Source organism: Microtus ochrogaster, unplaced genomic scaffold (genome assembly GCF_000317375.1).
Source record: "Microtus ochrogaster isolate Prairie Vole_2 unplaced genomic scaffold, MicOch1.0 UNK2, whole genome shotgun sequence".
Lineage (NCBI taxonomy): Eukaryota > Metazoa > Chordata > Mammalia > Rodentia > Cricetidae > Microtus > Microtus ochrogaster.
The window spans coordinates 21,863,532-21,882,230 of NW_004949100.1; the positions used below are offsets into that span (position 1 = coordinate 21,863,532).

Genomic DNA, 18,699 nt, shown 5'->3' on the forward strand with positions numbered 1-18,699 from the left:
CTAGCATCTGAAGCCCTAGGTTCAGACCCACTCCTACCAAAATGAAAGTGAGATTCTATTTTGTATTACTTAATTTATTTCTCATCCCAGCCTGTACAGGTCAGAAAAGAGTAAAAGATGCTCAGAGAGGAGGAAGTTCATCAAAAAAGCAGAAGAGAAGCCATAAAGCTACAGTGGTGAACAACAAAAAGAAGGGGAAAGGCAGTAAGTAATTTGCTTTGAAGCTTCAAGATACAAAAATAATAGTTGACCTTCCCCTGGTTAAAAGGTTATTTGGTTATGAGATAATTCTACATTTTGATTTTTTTTTTCTCATAATCTTAAAAAATTAAGTCACGGAGGCTGAACAGGTGGTATGCGCCTATATTGCCAGTGTTTGGGAGGTAAAGGCAGAGGAATCAGGAGTTCAAGGTCATTCTGTGCTACACAGCCAGTTCAAACTCTGGACTACATGTGACCCTACCTCAAACAACTAAAGTTTCACAGAAGTTTTCTGATCGTGGGTAAAGTCTATGATTGAGCAAATTGCTATTAATGCTGTTGGTTGCTGGTGAGTGATCATGTAGACATCATGGCTCAGTTACCTTCATGATTAGTGTCTACATGTACTCTTTGTACTTTTGCTACAAGGAAGTGGATTGTTTTATAATTCTTCAGAACAGCAGTCAAAGATAAGTGTCATAGGCACAATTTCAGTCTATGAAATTTCACAACGGTCCCCGAACTATACTACTTGAAAGCAATCCAAGCAATCCTTTTGCTATGAGTGCTCTGTCTAAGACTAGCAGGGACTATTCATTGGTCTGCAGAGAATATAATGCTTTGCTTCTTCTGAAGGCTGTGCATTTGATCTTTATTTATTATTATTTTTGTAGACAAAATAAGAAGTGGAAAATATGTAAAGAATTTTTTTTCAGGTGCCCCACACTGACCCCTGCTGCTCTTCCGAGACTCCTGCCACCTCCACTGCCTGACCTTTGCTAGCAGCGGCCTTGGCTGCACTGCAGTGCAGAAAAGGGTTACGCGGTCAGCTCCCCGAGCTTCTGCTGAGCCCATATGACTTCCAGGCGGTGAATATGGCATCCTTTGGGGCCCCGGGTGGCTGTGCTCAGCAAGGCCGTGTCAGGCAGGCTGAGACAGGCCACAGCACACAAAGGGCCAAGCCTTGGGTGGCTTAGCTAGGAGTTGCTATAGTTCCAGAGCGGCAGTGGGGACTGGGGAAAGATCTGTTAAGATGCGTGTATAGGAGTGACAGAGGTTGTTTACTCTCAGGGAATACTTTTGACACCTTTAGAGCCCCCACTTAAACTGCTAAAGAATCCATCAATGTTTGTCAAATTGGTTTTAGAATAGCTAAAATATGTTTTTCTTACACTGTAATGCATTTGTTTTCAAGATGTTACCATTTTAATATTTCCAGAAGGGCCCATCTTCTAAGAGTCAGTAAATTAATTCATTTAGAGCAGTTGATGGTAACTTTGATCATGTGACTTCAGTCCTGGTAAATTTACCATTAACCATTCTCTGAGCATGTTTTAGTGCAATCATTGTAACAGAAATCTAACGAGGTACTAATGAGGTGTCTAGATAGATGACATGCACAGCTAAACAAACCATTTTCCTGTCATATAACAAGTGGTCAGGGATAAGTTCATCCATTTCTAGGACTGAAGCTTAATTAGCAAGTTCTTGATGAACTTCAGAATATTTGGACCACAGAGGGAGTTGTGGTGAATGTTAGGCAACAAGCTGTTATGTGTGAGGGAGGAGATGAAGGAATTTGTTACCCGTGTCAGTGTAGTTTCCCAAGGAATCTTCAGTGATAGTGGGGATTATGCACTACTGTGGCAGCAGCATTGGTACATTTGTTGTGTACAAATAAAAGTCCTAAAGTGAAGACGTTCCTGCAAGAGATGCCATATTCCAACAGAGAAAAAAGCTCGTTAGCTAGGGAAGAGACTATGACCGAGTGAAGCATCTGTGGTATGGATATGTGAGCATCTAGACGCTCGCTTACTGTATTTCCTAGTGAAACAAGCAGAATGGAAGATCAGTGTAATGAATTCATACCATGGCCTTTGTTTCCTTTGGCTGAGATAAATTGCATGTGATTTTTCTAGGTTTTAATTTTCCATTGCTGGGGGCTGAATGCAGGGACTTGCGCTTGCTAGTCAAGCATTATACAACTGAGCTAAATCTTCCACACTGATTTTCTAGGTTTTCTAGGTAGATTGTTTACTATAGTAGAAAATTCAAGTGGTAATTTTAGAGTTATCCTCTTGAGTTGATGATAGATTGACCAACTTTTATTTATTGATTGTTTCTTTCTCTTTCAGCAAACAGCAGTGACAGTGAAGACCTTTCAGCTGGTGAAAGTGTGACTAAGACTCAGGCAATCAAGTCAGTCCCCACTGGAATGAAGTCCCACACTAGCAAATCTCCTGCAAGAATACAGTCTCCAGGAAAATGTGGCAAGAATGGAGATAAAGACCCTGATCTCAAGGAGCCTAGTAACCGGCTTCCCAAGGTGTACAAGTGGAGTTTTCAGATGTGTAAGTGACATATATGGTCTAGGCTGCAGGTATTTTGTCTTAGTTCCTCCTGATGCCAGTGCTAAAAAAAAAAAGAAGATACACTGAGCCTGAGAGACCTGACAGTGGCATAGTGTAGACCTTACTAAAAGCTAAAAGAAAATATTAAAACTCTGACCAGCACTTAGTGCAGATGAGGTTGAGAATCTGCTTGGAAACAGTGTGGGGGTGCTGGAGAAGCTTTCCTGGTGAAGCGTTTGTACTGTTTTTCCAGGGGACAGCACCCACACCAGGTAGCTCACAACTGCCTGTAACTTGGGGCAGAGGTGGTGGTAAAGCACAGCTTCTGACACCTTTGGACCCTTTGGGCACCTGCACACATAGACCACACACATACACAATTAAAATAATGGTTAAAAGTAATAAAAATATTTTTCTCATTTTATTTTTTAAAGAAAAAATAGTATAGGAGCTGGGCATAGGGACATAAACTGTAATCCCAGGGCAAAGAAGCCTGAGACTGGAGGATTAAGAGTTTGAGAACACCTTGGATTACAAAATTGAGACCCTGTCTCCTTCCCTCCAAAATACAATTTTAACCTTTTTATGTCTTTGCATAATATCTATAAATATGAATTTGCTTTTGAGACAAGATCTTGCTATATAGCCTGTTTAGCCTGGCACTAGAGTATAGATCAGATTCTTTTCAGACTTATGCAGTCCCCTTGTCCTTAGTCACCTGAAGTCTATTGTCAAGGTTGTGCCACTGTACTGGGGGTTTTGTTGCTGTTGTTTGAGATAGTCTGATTATGTAGCCTTGAGTGGTCTGGAACTGGTTTTGTAGACCAGGCTGAATTTATAGAGATCCTCTTGTCTCTGTCTTCCAAGTGTTGGGATTAAAGGTGTGTTTTTACCATGCCCTATACCAGATATAGTAAGCCTACAATGGCTAATTTTTAACTGATATACTATGGTGTTATGGTGTATGACTAGAAAACTTAGCACAGCAAATAGTAGAGGGTACAGTGGCAAATGTATAGTTCTCGTATTTAGGAGGCAGAGACAGCAAGAGTGGAAGTATAGGTCAGCTTGGGCTACATAGCAAGATCCTGTCTGCCCCAAAGAAGAATTTTAACATAATGCGTAGATCATAAGGTCTTTGGTTTGTACATGCTTGTTCACAGGTCCTGTGTTGTGCATTTCATTTGTGCCAGGTTACTGTAGTCAGAAGGCAGAAAGGAGAGTAATTTAGGAATCAGATATTTTGAGGTTTTTATTTTTTGTGGTTTATTTGGTATCACAGGTATGTACCATCACGCCAGAAAACTATTTTCTTGTAGTTTCTGTCTTTGACCTTATTCTATAACCATATTGTTTTTTGTTTTTTTTTTATTAACCTTTACTTCCAAAGTACATATTAATGAATACTTTAAATTGACAGCGGATCTGGAAAATATGACAAGTGCCGAACGTATCTCAATTCTTCAAGAAAAATTGCAAGAAATCAGAAAGCATTATCTGTCATTAAAATCTGAAGTAGCTTCCATTGATAGGAGGAGAAAACGTTTAAAGAAGAAAGAGAGAGAAAGTAAGTACTTTTTCCTTAAATATCAGTCAGTTTATTATACTGCTGTTGTGGAAGGACTATGTATTTCTTTAGAAAAATTCCTCACTCTGTCAGCCTCATCTGATATAACATAAAGTGCCCACGTGCATGGCACTCACAGTACACCCTCAGTCTGAAGGAAGAGGGCTATTGGACCTTCACTGAATGGCAAATGGCTAGCTAGTGTCTTAACAGTAAGAGTGGGAGGCCAGGTCAGCTTGGGCTACATAGCTAGACTCTTCCCAAAAAGAAGTAGTTTAGTGTAATGCATAGGTATAAGGTCTTTTGATTCGTACATGCTCCTTCACCAAAGCCCACGTTGTACTTTTCATTTGTGCCAGGTGTTATTGTAGTAAACTTTTTAAAGGGTACTTTGATATTCATACATCTTGCAGGCCTAGTATGGTGTTTCAGTACATTCGTCATACTCGTGGAGTGATTACTTCAGGATATTTAGGTTGTCTTGTCTTTACTTTGTTATAAAGACATTTGAAGTTTATCATGTAGGTATTCTGAATCATATAGTACAGTATTGAAGTTTATCCTTTAGGTATTCTGAATATATAATACAGTATTGAAGTTTCTCCTATAGATATTCTGAATCATACAGTACAGTATTGAAGTTTATCCTGTAGGTATTCTGAATATATGGTACAGTATTGTTGACTGTCACCACTTTCTGCGTGAGTACACTAGAATGTACTTGATTGTACTAGAATGTTTTTGATGTTATGTCATGAACTAAACTAATCTCCATGCTTCTCTCCTACTTTCCTAGCCATTGTAAACACTGTCCTGCTTTCTACATAATGTGGTAGATTTGATGATAACTTTTGAGGGGCCTCAATGTTGTTTTCTACAGTGGCAGTAGTTGACTTGACATTCCCTCCCAACAGTTTAACAACTTCTCCCCCCTCTTACTGTTTGGGTTACTTGAGAATACAAATAGTCAGGACATTTCTGTTGAGACCTAAATGACAAGAAATATTGTGAGATATCAGACTCATTCTTGTTGCCATAACAAAATACCATGACAGAGTAGATGACAATAGAAAATTATTTTCCCACAGTACTGGAAGTTTAAAAAGTTAGCACCTTGTTTTTTCTCTTGAGGCCTGCCATGTTTGTGTGTAGATTGTCTTTGCCACTTTCTTTCCTGTGTAAATGTCTATAGTGGATGTAGAGCTGTCTCTGAGTCTTCTTTTTTATAAGGATATCCATTGGATTATATTAGTGACCTACAGTTATGACCTTTAATTATTTTCTATTGGCAGTTTTGGCTACACCGTGGAGTTTGGGTGGCACATGATTTAGTTATACCAGAAATGGTTGGCAAATGTCCCTGAAATAGAACAGGATTGCTTAGGATTGCTTAAATGTGACACTGTTGACATTTTGAGCCTTGTCGTTTTTCCTGTAGATAGCTGTCCTCTGCGTCATAGCAGCATGTCTAGCCACCATCCACATGCCAGGGTACAGCACAGCTAATGCTTCTGGACACTGCCAGATGCCCACAGGATGGAGCGGTAGAATAGCTCCAAATTAGGAACCACTGCTCTGAGGCGAGAGTGTACTTGGTTCCTTTCCATCTCTGAATGAAAACCATTGTGGTGTGAAAGAAATAGAGATTCTAGTCATATAAACACAGAGCAAGTCATGTGGGGCCGAGAAAGCTAGAGTGATGGGGTTGCAGTTTTATTCTGAGCAGAATAGAGAGCTATTTGAAATGTTAAACAGGGAAATGGCATGCTGGGTGGAAAGTAGACTCTAGGAGCAGCAGTGGAAGCAGGAGGTAAGGGAAGCCTGTCCTGCTAGTTGAGATAGTTAGCTTAGAGTGACTTGAATCTGGATGCAATCAAGATATAAAGCAGTTAATGTTGAATCAGCAATGTTGCTGATGGAAATTGTTAAAATGAAGGTGTATTTGTTAAACAAAATAGTACATTGTTAGTAACAATAAAAGCTTGGAAATGAAAGAAGTTACTGCTCGTAAATACAGTGTAATACTATTTGAAAAGAAAAAGAAATAGAGTCGTGTATGCTGATATGGATGGAACATGGCCTTACACTATGTTGTTGGCACATTTTGCACTTGAGAAGACAGCATTTGCAAATTCAAGGTCAGATTGCTGTACATCTTGAAGTTCAGGTTAGCCAGGACTCTATAGGGAGACCCTGTCTCCTAATCTAAATAAGCAAAGGCAAGAGATAGGATACTATATGATACTGCACTATTTTGCACTTTACTTCCACTTGTGTGTGTTTGTGTGTGTAGGCTTCAGATACCTTATTTTTAAGACAATGTCTCTCATTGGCCTATGCCTTCTTCATAGGGTGGCCATCAAACTCTGCTCTTTGCATAGGTTCTAGAGATGGGACTGACATCCTTATAACCACTTCAGTGACTGAGCTACCTCCCCAGCTCCTACTTGTATTTTAATAAGTGCTATTAAATCTAGGAAGGTTACATTACCAGTTTAAGATTCTAGACATGAAATTCTTTTAGAACATGGGTTGCAGATGTTTGTCTCTGCAGAGATGGTGGCTGTTTGAGGATCACATTAGAAACTCTTCATCTCTGGTGGTTCAGGTTGGGAATCTTCCAGAGGCTCTAGAATGCAGAAGTAAATGTGTATGGCTATGTATGTTCCATTGCAATTCTCTATATAAAAGATTAGACCTATGGCAGTCATTTTCCATCTGGAGAATATGGACAACTAGGGACAATAGAGGGAGCACTTGGGCAAATGACAGAGCTCTAGTTGTAAGATTTGCTTCTCCAACTTAGGCCCATGTATGGAACAAAAATTTGTTTCTACATTTTGTGTGTGTACACACATACATGTGTGCAGGTGTGTCATAATGTGCATCTAGAGGCCAGAGATCAACTTTTGGAAGTCCATTCTTTCCTTCCCATCATATGGATCCCAGCGATCAAATTCATATTGGCCCAGACTTGGTGGCAGGTGCCTTCATCCATGGAGCCATTTCAATGGATGAATTTTTTTTCAGACTTTTCCTGTTTCATTTAAAACTGTTGGGGTATTTGATGAACAGTTATTCTTGTATATTCTGTAATGTGGGTACACAGCTCCTTTCTTCCCTCTCTCCTTGCTTCTTTTTCCTTTGACAGGGATGAGGAAAGAACCAGTGGGCTTGTAATCCAGGCAAATACTTTGTCACTGAGCTGTACCACTGCACCTTGTGCTCTGTGCAGGATGTCTCTGTTGAGCACTGGGTAGCTACTTAAATGTGCTGGTGATCCCTTTCTTTATACTGTGGTGCTGTGATCCTGAATGGCTCCTCTGAGGGGAATTTGGAGAGTATAGCAGAAATCTAGGCTAAGATGAGCATTTGCTTCTTCCCACTGTGGTTTGCCTTGTAGCCTCACATGTGCGTTTCCTTTTCCTCAGGTGCTGCCACGTCTTCCTCCTCCTCCTCTCCCTCGTCCAGCTCCATAACAGCTGCTGTTATGTTGACACTAGCTGAGCCGTCAATGTCCAGCGCATCACAGAATGGAATGTCAGTTGAGTGCAGGTGACAGCAGGACTTGCTAGAGCACTTTGCACTTAATGGCTGTTGAGGGCCACATCTTTTTTTATACTGCACAGTGGCACACACACACACAAAATCAGACAAGCACTATTTTATATTTAAAAATTGTTTCTTGACAAGCTGACTTGGCACTTAAGTGCACTTTTTTATGAAGAAAAAGTACAACGAACTGCTTTTCCTCAAGCAATAATCGTTTCCACCTTGTCTGGGAATTGCGTGTCTGGTAACTTGAAGGCCTTCCACTGTGGCAGAGGAGGCTCTTCACTGCCTGTAGAGACAACACAGTAAGCAGAGAAAGGGTGGGCCAGAACATGTGAGATGACTTAACTGTATATCTATTCCCTTGTATTTTGTTAAAGCTGGAACATTTGATATTTTTCCATTCATTTATTAAAAAAATATGAACCTATTTTCATTTGTACAAGCTAATTGTTTTTTAAAGCAGGTCACCTCAGGGTGACTTTAATTGTATAAGTCAAGCACATGCAACAAATTCAAAACCTGCAGTTAACAGGATATTATTAGACATCAGTCCTGGTAACCAAATAGTAAAGATTCTCTTTAAAAATGACTGAACATGTTTACAGGTTTGAATTAGGCTAAAAGGTCTGCAGTGGCTTTTCACGCCCTTCAAATTGAAATGGGACTACTGTACTTTGCCATTTTTCTATAAATCAGTATTTTTTTTTAATTTTGATATAATACATTGTGTGAAAAAAGAAAATGGCTAATAAACTGTATTAAATCTTAAACAATGTATAAAGATTGTACTTAGCCAGTTCAAAGTGTATATTTATTCATAATGAATTATAACAGTTATATTTTTGTGTTTTCTTGTAAATGTTTCTTTTCCCTTAAATACAGATGATTCATTTGTATTGCTTATTTTATTATGAGCTTACAACAAAAAGACTTCAGGAACAAACTGTTAGAATGGCTCAAGGTTGTTTATATGACCTGTTTCACAAAGATGGTTCTTATTTTAATTATAAATAGCTAATTGGGTAGTAAGCCTATACAATTAAATGCCTTGTATAAACTGCAAAATGAACGCCAAGTTGTTTTCACTTGTATTGACTTTATGTTGTATGATTCCAATCTGTTTGGCACTTGTATTTAATTCCCCACCTTTGTAAGACATTTGTATATTGCGGATGTGTTCATTGAAGCTATTTAAAACCTGGCACTGTTAATACACAGTACTTTACTGTACAGACTGTTTTACTGTTTTAATTGTGGTTCCGTGTGCTTTTTTTTTGAATGAGGCTGGCATGTTTTATTTGTTTTCTGGCAATACATGTGAGAATCTTGAAGCGTTTTGTTGTAGATGCTAACGTGTCAGAATCCTTAATCTTTACATTCAACCTTTCTAAGAAAAGCATTTTCAGTCTTGTAATGTGTGCTTACAGTAACTAATTTTGTTGAAAAATGGTTTCAAGTTATTCAAATTTGTACAGACTGTAAAGATTTGTTGACAGCAAAATGTTGAAGAAAAAAACTTATAGAATAAAACTATAAAGTATATATTAGGTTCTGCAAACATGATGAATTATGTAATATATTGTACAAATGTAAGCAAAGACTCTGAAATAAAATGCCATAGTTTGTGAATCCTTGATTTTGTTTGTAGAAGATTAAGTAATTTTAGTTTACTTTGCATATGATGACTGCTGAGAATGTGTCATCACAAGGACTCACATTGCTATCCAAAGGGGATTATTGTTCTGCTTTAAAACTTAAGTCCCTTAACAGGACTGGAGGTACCAAGTGTGCTTAGTATGTGCTAGGATTTGGTTTCGGTCCCCAGTATTGTATACCAAACCAAACCCTAAAAGCCTGGTCTACAGAGCTAGTTCCAGGACAGGCTCCAAAGCCACAGAGAAACCCTGTCTCGAAAAACCAAAAAAAAAGGAAACAGCTAATGAGAGTGATAATTTTAGGCGGTTATTCTCTCTACATATACTATTTTGGTAGAATCTGAATACAGACATTTTTGTTTTGATTTGGGGGCATGTCTAAAGAAGGAACAATAAGCACAACTTTAAAACTGTATTTTGGGGCCAGCAAGGTGCTCATCATGTAAGCGCTGATGACCAATGAGTTCATGAATCCCTGGAACCATATAGCAGAAGTTAAGACTGCCCTTTGCAAGTTATCGTGTACACTCACACACATAAAACGTATAATTGTAAAAAAATGGTTCTGCAGGACATCGTGACCCGCGTTTGTAATCCCAATACTCAAGAGGCTGAGGCCGTTGGATCTTGGGCTACAAATTGATATCCTATCTCAATAAACATAAATCCTTTTTCTTGAGAATAGAATTGCTACATTGCCCAAGCTGTCTTCAAACTGACAAATTCTCAGTTCTGCCTAAGACTCAAAGTATTGGAATTATAGATCTGTTCCTCCACATACTCCTAAAAAAGGTTTATTTTACTCAGAATTACTACCTGCAAAATGTCTTGTTTTTTAACTGGGTGAAACCTTTGTGCGCTGAGTGGCCGCTGTACCTATTACTGGAATCCAATAGGCATTGTTAAAGTAGTCATTGTGCCAATCCCCATCCCAAGGTACCATAATTCACCTGGGGTAGTATTGTATATTATATGAAAAAAAATTAATGCAGTGATTTTATCTAACCCCCGTTTAGAGACAGGGTCTCTCTCTGGATATAGCCCAACTTCAACTCGAATTCACCTGCCTTTGCCTCCTAAATGTTGGCATAGCAGCATATATACCACACCTGGTCCTAATATGCAGCTTCAGGAGCCACGTCCTTGCTCCCAGATGTTCATCGTTGGATATAAAGAGAAGAAAGAAAATGGAAGAGACAGGTTCATAGGAGTCTGTAGAGGGCCTTGAAAGCCATCTCACAAATCTGCGCTCTGTCAGCCACTGCAACTAACCGTTGAGATGGTTGGATGTGGTGTCCTTGAGAGGAAAGGGGTGGTGGCCGAAAGGGCTGCTCAAAACTTCATAGCTCACCTTACTCATCTTACACAGGAGTCTCATCTGAGTACTGCATGGCTCTTGTCCTTCCTCTTCAGTATTCCTTTCCCAGCTACACGAAATACTGGTGGCCAACAGCAGAGCTGGGTTTCTGACCAGGAATGGCCCTTGCTTTGAAGACTCTTCCTCCTCCCTGCAAGAGTTAGGACAGTAAACTTGGACCTGGTCAGCCTTTCTGTTAGACCCAACTGACCCTGTATCTAATACTCTGAAGCTTCATCACATCTAAACCATTGACTTGAAAGTGAGAATCGGCCAGAATAGGCTAGAAGGAGTGTACACACCGGTGCAGTGTAGTAGTGGGTGTGTACATATGTCAGTTTGAGTTTGCCTACAACTTACCCACAAGGAGATGGCCAAGTGCTTCTCGCTCCACCAGCTATTGAGACTTCCTGCACTCCCAAGCCCAGGTTTCCTTGACAAGCTCAGGCCAAAAGGGTGTACTGGAGTCCTAAACAACAGTTCCCCAGCTCTTTAACTGAGCATCCACAGACTGCTTGAAGAAGGGGTTCTGAGTGGAAAGGCAATGCCCTATTCTCAAGCTGGCTGGAACTGGGGCCAGAGGGACCTTGAGTCCTTGAGCAGGAGTCCAGGAGTGAGGATACAGCACAGAGGCTGTTCTGGAAATTCAGGTCTAAGCATTTTGCATTGGCAGGGATAAAGCACAAGAGAAAAGGGCCTGAAGTAGGGCTGAGCGATGCAGGGTCTGAGAGGACCAGTGAGTGCCATGTGTATCTGAGCATGTGCCTGTGTTTGCAGAGCGAGCCCTGGGGAATGCCTGGGTGGACTGCAATAGGATAGCTTGCCCAACAGCCTCTAGGGCAGTCAGCACTCTCCTAGAGATGGAATGGGCCAGCTGGCTACCCTCATCAATCTTCTGGTGCCACAGGCTTCACCTGTCTTTGTGACTACCTCAGATGGATTGCTGGGCTGCTACCTGAGTATCCCTTTAAGACTAGGTTTAGCAGGTAACTTATCTGACAGCACTAGCTGTTCTGTGTCACCCTCCCTTGAGCTGGGTAAACCCTTCACGATTAGCCACAGTCTCATCTCTACTGATTGAATGACAGCCTTTTGTGGTCCATGTAGCTTCAAGTTCGTTATGTAGCTGAGGATAACTAAACACCTGATCCTCCTCCAGCTCTTAAGTGCTGAAATTAAAGGCTTGCACCACTATACCTGCCTTTACTTTTCATTTTCAGACAGGGTCTTAACCTTACTAAGTTGCTCAGACTGACCTTTAGCACATACCAGAAGCTGTCCTGCCTCAGCCTTCCTCTGGATAGCTAGGATCATAGGCTTGTGTGACCAGGCTCATTAAACATGGCTTCATGGCTAATTTTAAGAATCCTGTGCCTTTTCTGTATAACTACTGATGGCAAAGAGGTGCCAGTTTAGAAAGATACCACAATAGTGCTTAGGGTCTGAAGTAAGTATTTCAAGCAGGACACGAAAGTGACTCCCAAACATTGTCAAGATGAGGAGGGACAGCCCTTCTGAATATCTTGCTTCACAGAAATGTCTGTGGGGGTGTGCTAGGTCTGTAGGCCAAAAATTGATGCCCCAACGTTTCAGAGGAACTTTGGGTGACTGTCCAGGAAGCCAGCTGTTTCTGTTATTTCTCACATTTTTTTTTTTTTTTGGAAGTCACTTGCACTTCCTACTTACTCAATTACTTAATATTTTCTTCTTGGGTCTCTGAGGGAGTTGAAAACTAGATAGTTATAGTTTTCCTTGTTGATGCAGAAAGCAAGTTATGATAGAAAGTAAATTAGGTACAAGACTTTGAACTCAAGATAGTATAGAAATATGGAGTATTTTCTTTTTTTGAGGTTAGATATTTAGTGGGTTATGGAAGGGAAGGGGGTAAGGGGAGAAGGGAGAAAAGCAGAGAGAGACAGAGAGAGAGTGGGGAAGGGGAGAAGTGGGGAGAATGGAGCAAGGCAGACGCTGCCTCTTCAGGGGAGAGACCGAAAAGAAAAATGGAGTATTTTCTTTGAATTTGTTAAATGCAAATGCACTAGACATTGTTGATATATTTATTGCCTGTATATATTGTGTATAGTCATTGTACTTATAGTATATAGTTTTCTTATATTACTTATAGCCTTTTTTATTTTAGACAAAAGGGGGGAATGTGATATTTCGTTTGTATTTTAATAAAGCTTGTCTAGAGTTTGGGACTTTGCTGTGTATGCTTGGCTGGCCTGGCTCGATGCTCTTCACTCCACATTCCTGAACACTGGAATTACAGGCATATTCCACACCCACTTTAAATATTTAAGTATTAAGCATGATTTCACACTTTTGAAAGAAAATATCTAAAAAAAGAAAACCTGATAAAGAAGAAAGTATATCTCAGGTTAAAGGCCAGTTTTGCAAGAAAAATGAAAGTGAAGAAACCGATGTCAACAAGAGGTTTACAAACAAGTTTGTGAAGTTCTCTTTTTAGCTATGTTGAAAATATTGGATGTTTTAAAGAAATAAACAATATCTTATTTTTTCCCCTTGCCTATTTCTAAAATTAAAAAAAAATAGGTTAAAGGCTCATAGTATTCAGAATTAAAAATACAAGAAACACAGTTGTACAAGTTGAACAGTTCCTGCTAGACCAGCCTTGCTAGTCCTTAACCCTCTGTAATTTGGTAGTAACCTTTTGTTTATGTCATCTGAGTTTGAGCATGTCTATTGAACATGGTTTCATTTTTCTAGGAACCATGTTTTTTCTCAGTGTTTTTACACTGTATTTGAATTAGTATCCCAATAGTTACACACCATCACTACTTTTCTTTTGTGGTGGCTGGGTAGGCATGGAGTCAGGCAGAGGTTTTATATATCATGGGTGGGACTTGAACTCATTATGTAATCTAAGCTATACTTCAGCTTTTGAGCCTCCTACCTCCATTTCCCAAGTACTAGATTACAACCATATGGCACAAATCTTTGATCTTATTTTTTTTCCATGCTTTCAAACTTACTTTCTTTTCCGGTTTTTCCCTCTACTCTCAGGAAGCCTTTAATATTGTTTTATTTTTATTTATTTATCATCTGTGCATATATTGGTGCTTCCATGCCATGGTGCCATGTGGAAGTCAGAGTATAACTCAAATGAGTCTGTTCTCTGTCTTTTCCACCATGGTCATTAAGATACTTTGGATCAACCAGTTTGGTGGCAAATGCCTTTCCCTGCTGAGCCATCTTACCAACCCCCTTCTCCCCTGGCATATTCTGTGGGCTACTTGTTCCTAAAACCTTGGTACCTACTACCTTGAAGCTGTTAGAGTCTGTGAGTGATCTTTCTGTTCTTCTCTTGTCTATTTTCTCTGAATTAAGGTGAACACCTGTTCTTCAGATTGCTCTTAAGATGTTGCTTTTTCTCAGAGTTCCTGTTGATCATTTTTCTCACAACCTTTCTTTGTGGGCACTGCCATGTGTATCTGCCTTGGTCTCTAGACCTATTTATTTTATTTATTTGTTTGTTTATTTATTTATTTATTTTTGGTTTTTCGAGACAGGGTTTCTCTGTGGCTTTGGAGCCTGTCCTGAAACTAGCTCTGTAGACCAGGCTGGTCTCGAACTCACAGAGATCCGCCTGCCTCTGCCTCCCGAGTGCTGGGATTAAAGGCGTGCGCCACCATCGCCCGGCTACCTATTTATTTTTTAACTGGCAGCATCTTCACCTGTATATTCCTTGTTTACCTCAAGATAATGTTTTATGAGGCTGGGATGTAGCTTGGTCAATAGAGTGCCTGCCTAATACAAACAAAGCCGTGTGTTCAATCCCTAGCTGTGGCATTTTGAAGTGTAATAGGCTCTCATAAGATCATAGTGAGTGGCACTTTAATTTAGAAGGTGGCCTTGTTGAAGCAGGATGTTGCCTAGTTGGAGGAAGTGTGCCACTGTGAGGGTAGGCTTTGAGGTTTCCTATGCTCAAGCTACACCTTGTCAGTTCACTTCCTGTTGCCTGTGTATTAAGATGTAGGCAGCATTATGTCCTGTTATGATAATGGACTAAACTATTTGTGGTAGCACATACCTGAAGTCTCAGTACTTGGCAGGTACAGTCACTAGGGTCAGGAATTCAGAGTTATTCTAGACTACATAGTGAGTTTAAACCTAGCCTGGGCTATATGAGACCTTTTTCAAACACAAAACAAATATGAATATTTTGATTATTTTAGATGCTGAAGTCACCTTTTTTAATTATTTATTTATTTATTAAAGATTTCCGTCTCTTCCCCGCCACCGCCTCCCATTTCCTTCCCCCTCCCCCAACCAAGTCCCCCTCCCTCCTCAGCCCAAAGAGCAATCAGGGTTCCCTGCCCTGTGGGAAGTCATGCAAATCAAGACAACTTTGAGATACCATCTTACACCTCTCAGAATGGCTAAAATCAAAAACACCAATGAGAGCCTTTGCTGGAGAGGTTGTGGAGAAAGGGGTACACTCATCCATTGCTGGTGGGAATGCAAACTTGTGCAACCACTTTGGAAAGCAGTGTGGTGGTTTCTCAGGAAATTCGGGATCAACTTACCCCTGAAGTCACTTTTTAAAGAGTATGTACAAACAGAATCTATACGATTTCACTGTGTAGTGATAAAGGTCTTGTGTCTGCGTCGAAGTAAAAAGGACATCCATCAGGCAGCTCTTTGGTGGGTTAACAGTTGGTACATTTTGTTTTTTAAAGTTGAAAATAGGTGCCCTCCATGCACAAAACTCAAGTCCAAATGGATCAAAGACCATAAAGCCACCCACACTGAACCTCATAGAAGGGAAAGTGGGAAGTACACTTGAACACATTGGCACAGGAGACCACTTTCTAAACATAACCCCAGCAGCACAGGCACTGGGAGAAACAATTAATAAATGGGACCTCTTGAAACTTAAAAGCTTCTATAAGCAAAGGACATGGTCAACAAGACAAAACGGCAGCTTACAGAATGGGAAAAGATCTTCACTAACCCCACATCGGACAGAGGGTTGATCTCCAAAATATATAAAGAACTCAAGAAATTGGTCATCAAAAGAACAGAAAATCCAATAAAAAATGGGTACAGATCTAAACAGAGAATTCTCAACAGAGGAGTCTAAACTGGCTGAAAGACACTTAAGAAAATGCTCCATTAAAAAAAAAAAAAGAAAGAAAATGCTCCATATCCTTAGCCATCAGAGAAATGCAAATCAAGACAACTCTGAGATTCCATCTTATACCTGTAAGAATGGCCAAGATCAAAAACACTGAAGGCAACTTATGCTGGAGAGATTGAGGGGTAAAGGAAACACTTCTCCATTGCTGGCAGGAGTACAAACTGGTACAACCCCTTTGGTGATTTCTCAGAAAATCAGTAAACAACCTAACTCAAGACCCAGTAATACCACTTTTGGGTGTATACCCAAAGGATGCTCAATTGTACTATAAGGACATGTGCTCAACTATGTTCATAGCAGCATTGTTTGTCAGAACCTGGAAATAACCTAAATGTCCCTCAACCGAAGAATGGGTAAGGAAAATGTGGTACATTTACACAATGGAGTACTACACAACAGAAAAATAATGACATCTTGAAATTTGCAGACAAATGGATGGATCTAGAAAACATCATATTGAGTGAGGTAACCCAGAAAGACAATTATCATATCTACTCACTCACAAGTGGCTTTTAAAAATAAAGCAAAGAAAACCAGACTGCAAGTCACAATCCCAGAGAACCTAGACAACAATGAGGACCCTAAGAGACTTACATAGATCTAATCTACATGGGAAATAGAAAAAGACAAGATCTCCTGAATAAATTGGAAGCATGGGGACCTTGGGGGAGGATTGAATGGGGGAGGAGAGAGGCAGGGAGGGGAGAAAAATGTATAGCTTCAATAAAATAAAAAAAAAAAGAAAATAGATGCTCTTTACAGGGGTGTAAGTGTTCTTTATATTATATTTTAGTTTCTTGAGTCATTATTGCTTGTACGGTAAGTTTTAGGTTTGAATACCATGTTTTTCAGGAGACATTCTTCACCTAATTATTGTGTTATTTTCTTGACATGTGTTACAACCTGAAGACATTTATTTATAGTCTATAGTCTACCTCCTTACTGAACTATAAGACACATGGATAACTACCTACTTGTTTTGGTTCGTTGTTTAGTAGGTAGAACAATGGACAGTATATACTATGTGGCTGTGGTGTGTGTGTGTGTTTGTGTGTGTAAGCGCATACTTTCTTTTAAAATGTGATCTCATTATGCAGCCCACGCTGGCCTTGAACTAGCCAGTAGTCATCTACTTGGTACTGGGATTACAGGTGTGTACGTCTAGGCCTGGGATGGCCTATTGTGCTGCTTTTGTAAATCATGTGTGGACCGAGTAAATAATGGGAAAGTGCTTTCTCCATTGTATAGCTTGGCTTAGCGCTGTCTTTTCATAGAGGACCACTAGATGGCAGTCCTGTCTTCCAAGGAACTAAGATGCTTGCGAATAAGGCATTTATTTGAGGAAACAAATTATTGGCTCAACTCAGAGAACTTGAAGTCAAGCTTATTTCTTGAGGCTATGCATGTGAACTATCAAACAAGCTTAAAGAGAACTGTAGTAGACAAGTAGTATCCAGGATGGTGAAAATCATTTAATATGGTTGCACATTAGGGCTTTGGGTTTTTCTATCTCTGCCCTATGATCGTATTTGGTTAAAAGTATGTTCTCAACATTAAATAATCTTTAAGCAACAAAGCAGAGTCTTAACTGTATTTTTATAACTGCAAGTTCTCTGGAAGGTAAAAGTTGTTGGCATTTTGCTATATTTTGGTGTTACATTTAGAATATAACCATTTGCATGGTTATAAATCTAAGCCGCGACTAATTGTGAGTCAGCTTCTTTCTCCAGCCGAAAAAAACTGTTCTTGATTGTCAGTAGATGTTTGAGGCTGTTTCAGAAGTCATTTAGGCAGCAACAAAATATTAAGAAATTTAAGGTAAGTTAAGTGTACTATCAAACAATTGTATAAATTATTTTCTAGGTGAACATGGCTTGAAAGCTCTGGAGTCGCACCTTCAGCTGGGGTCACCTGCAGCAACACAAAGCCCATAGTTGCTGTGTCTGTGTCTGTCCTCTTTTCTGCCTGTGCCTTCTACTTAGGAGCTTTCTTTACTGGGAGCAAAAGACACACAGACTCAGTCTTTGTAAGCTCTTTTGTATATTACTCATTATGACGCTAGCTGTCTGTAGTCAAAAATTTTAGGGAGATGGGAGAATAACTCAGAATTAGAGAATTTATCTACTATGCACAAGGTCCAGGATTCAGTCTTCAGTACATAGAAGAGAATAGAGAGCCACGTCTGTTTTAGAAATGGTGTGACAGCATCTCTACTTGCTGAACATCTTGCCAACCCTGTGTGGTCTTTATTTAATGACACTCGGTCAGTAAGGTAGCGTGAGCTGAGTAATTAAGGTCACTTTGTTTCCCTTTGTTTCTCCCTCCCACCTAATAGATTTGTCTCTCTTGATTGGACTGCGACGTTCATCAGAACAAGAACTGTTTCCTGTTTACCATTTTATCACCAGGATCTAGAGAGAGCCTTGCAAATATTTGTGGAATGAAAGAATGCTGTAATCCACTTAATGTTAGCATATTTTAGAATGAAAATGCTAATCAAGCTGCTATTCATGTGATGAGTTCTTATGGAGAATATAACAGATTAAATAAGCTATTCATGTGGCAAATTCTTTATAGAAAATATAATAGATTAAATAATGTTTGGAAACACTGTTCTCAGGAGACAGGAGGGTGGATCTTTCAGTTCAAGGACAGTCTGGTTTACATAATGAGTTCCAAGCTACCCAGGGTTACAGTTTCACCCTGTTTAAAAAAATAAACCAACAAAAACACAACAAAAATCAAAGCAATACAGAAAGAGAGAAAATCACAGCCCTTCACCACACACACACCATTCTCTCTCTCTCTCTCTCTCTCTCTCTCTCTCTCTCTCTCTCTCTCTCTCTCTC

At 39.8% G+C, this 18,699-nt stretch overlaps 1 protein-coding gene across 4 annotated transcripts in view; it reads left to right on the top strand.

Annotated features, from left to right (window-relative positions):
- Arid4b (AT-rich interaction domain 4B) overlaps positions 1–9,303 on the top strand; it is a 116,729-nt gene extending 107,426 nt beyond the window's left edge. For all 4 annotated transcript variants that reach the window (XM_026788391.1, XM_013353132.2, XM_026788392.1 and 1 more), the window contains 4 exons: positions 91–204; positions 2,337–2,552; positions 3,973–4,119; positions 7,551–9,303. In XM_026788391.1, coding sequence (XP_026644192.1) covers positions 91–204; positions 2,337–2,552; positions 3,973–4,119; positions 7,551–7,678 — 605 coding nt within the window. In that variant the 3' untranslated portion in view covers positions 7,679–9,303. The remainder of the gene's footprint in view (positions 1–90; positions 205–2,336; positions 2,553–3,972; positions 4,120–7,550) is intronic.
- Positions 9,304–18,699: the final 9,396 nt, after the last annotated feature.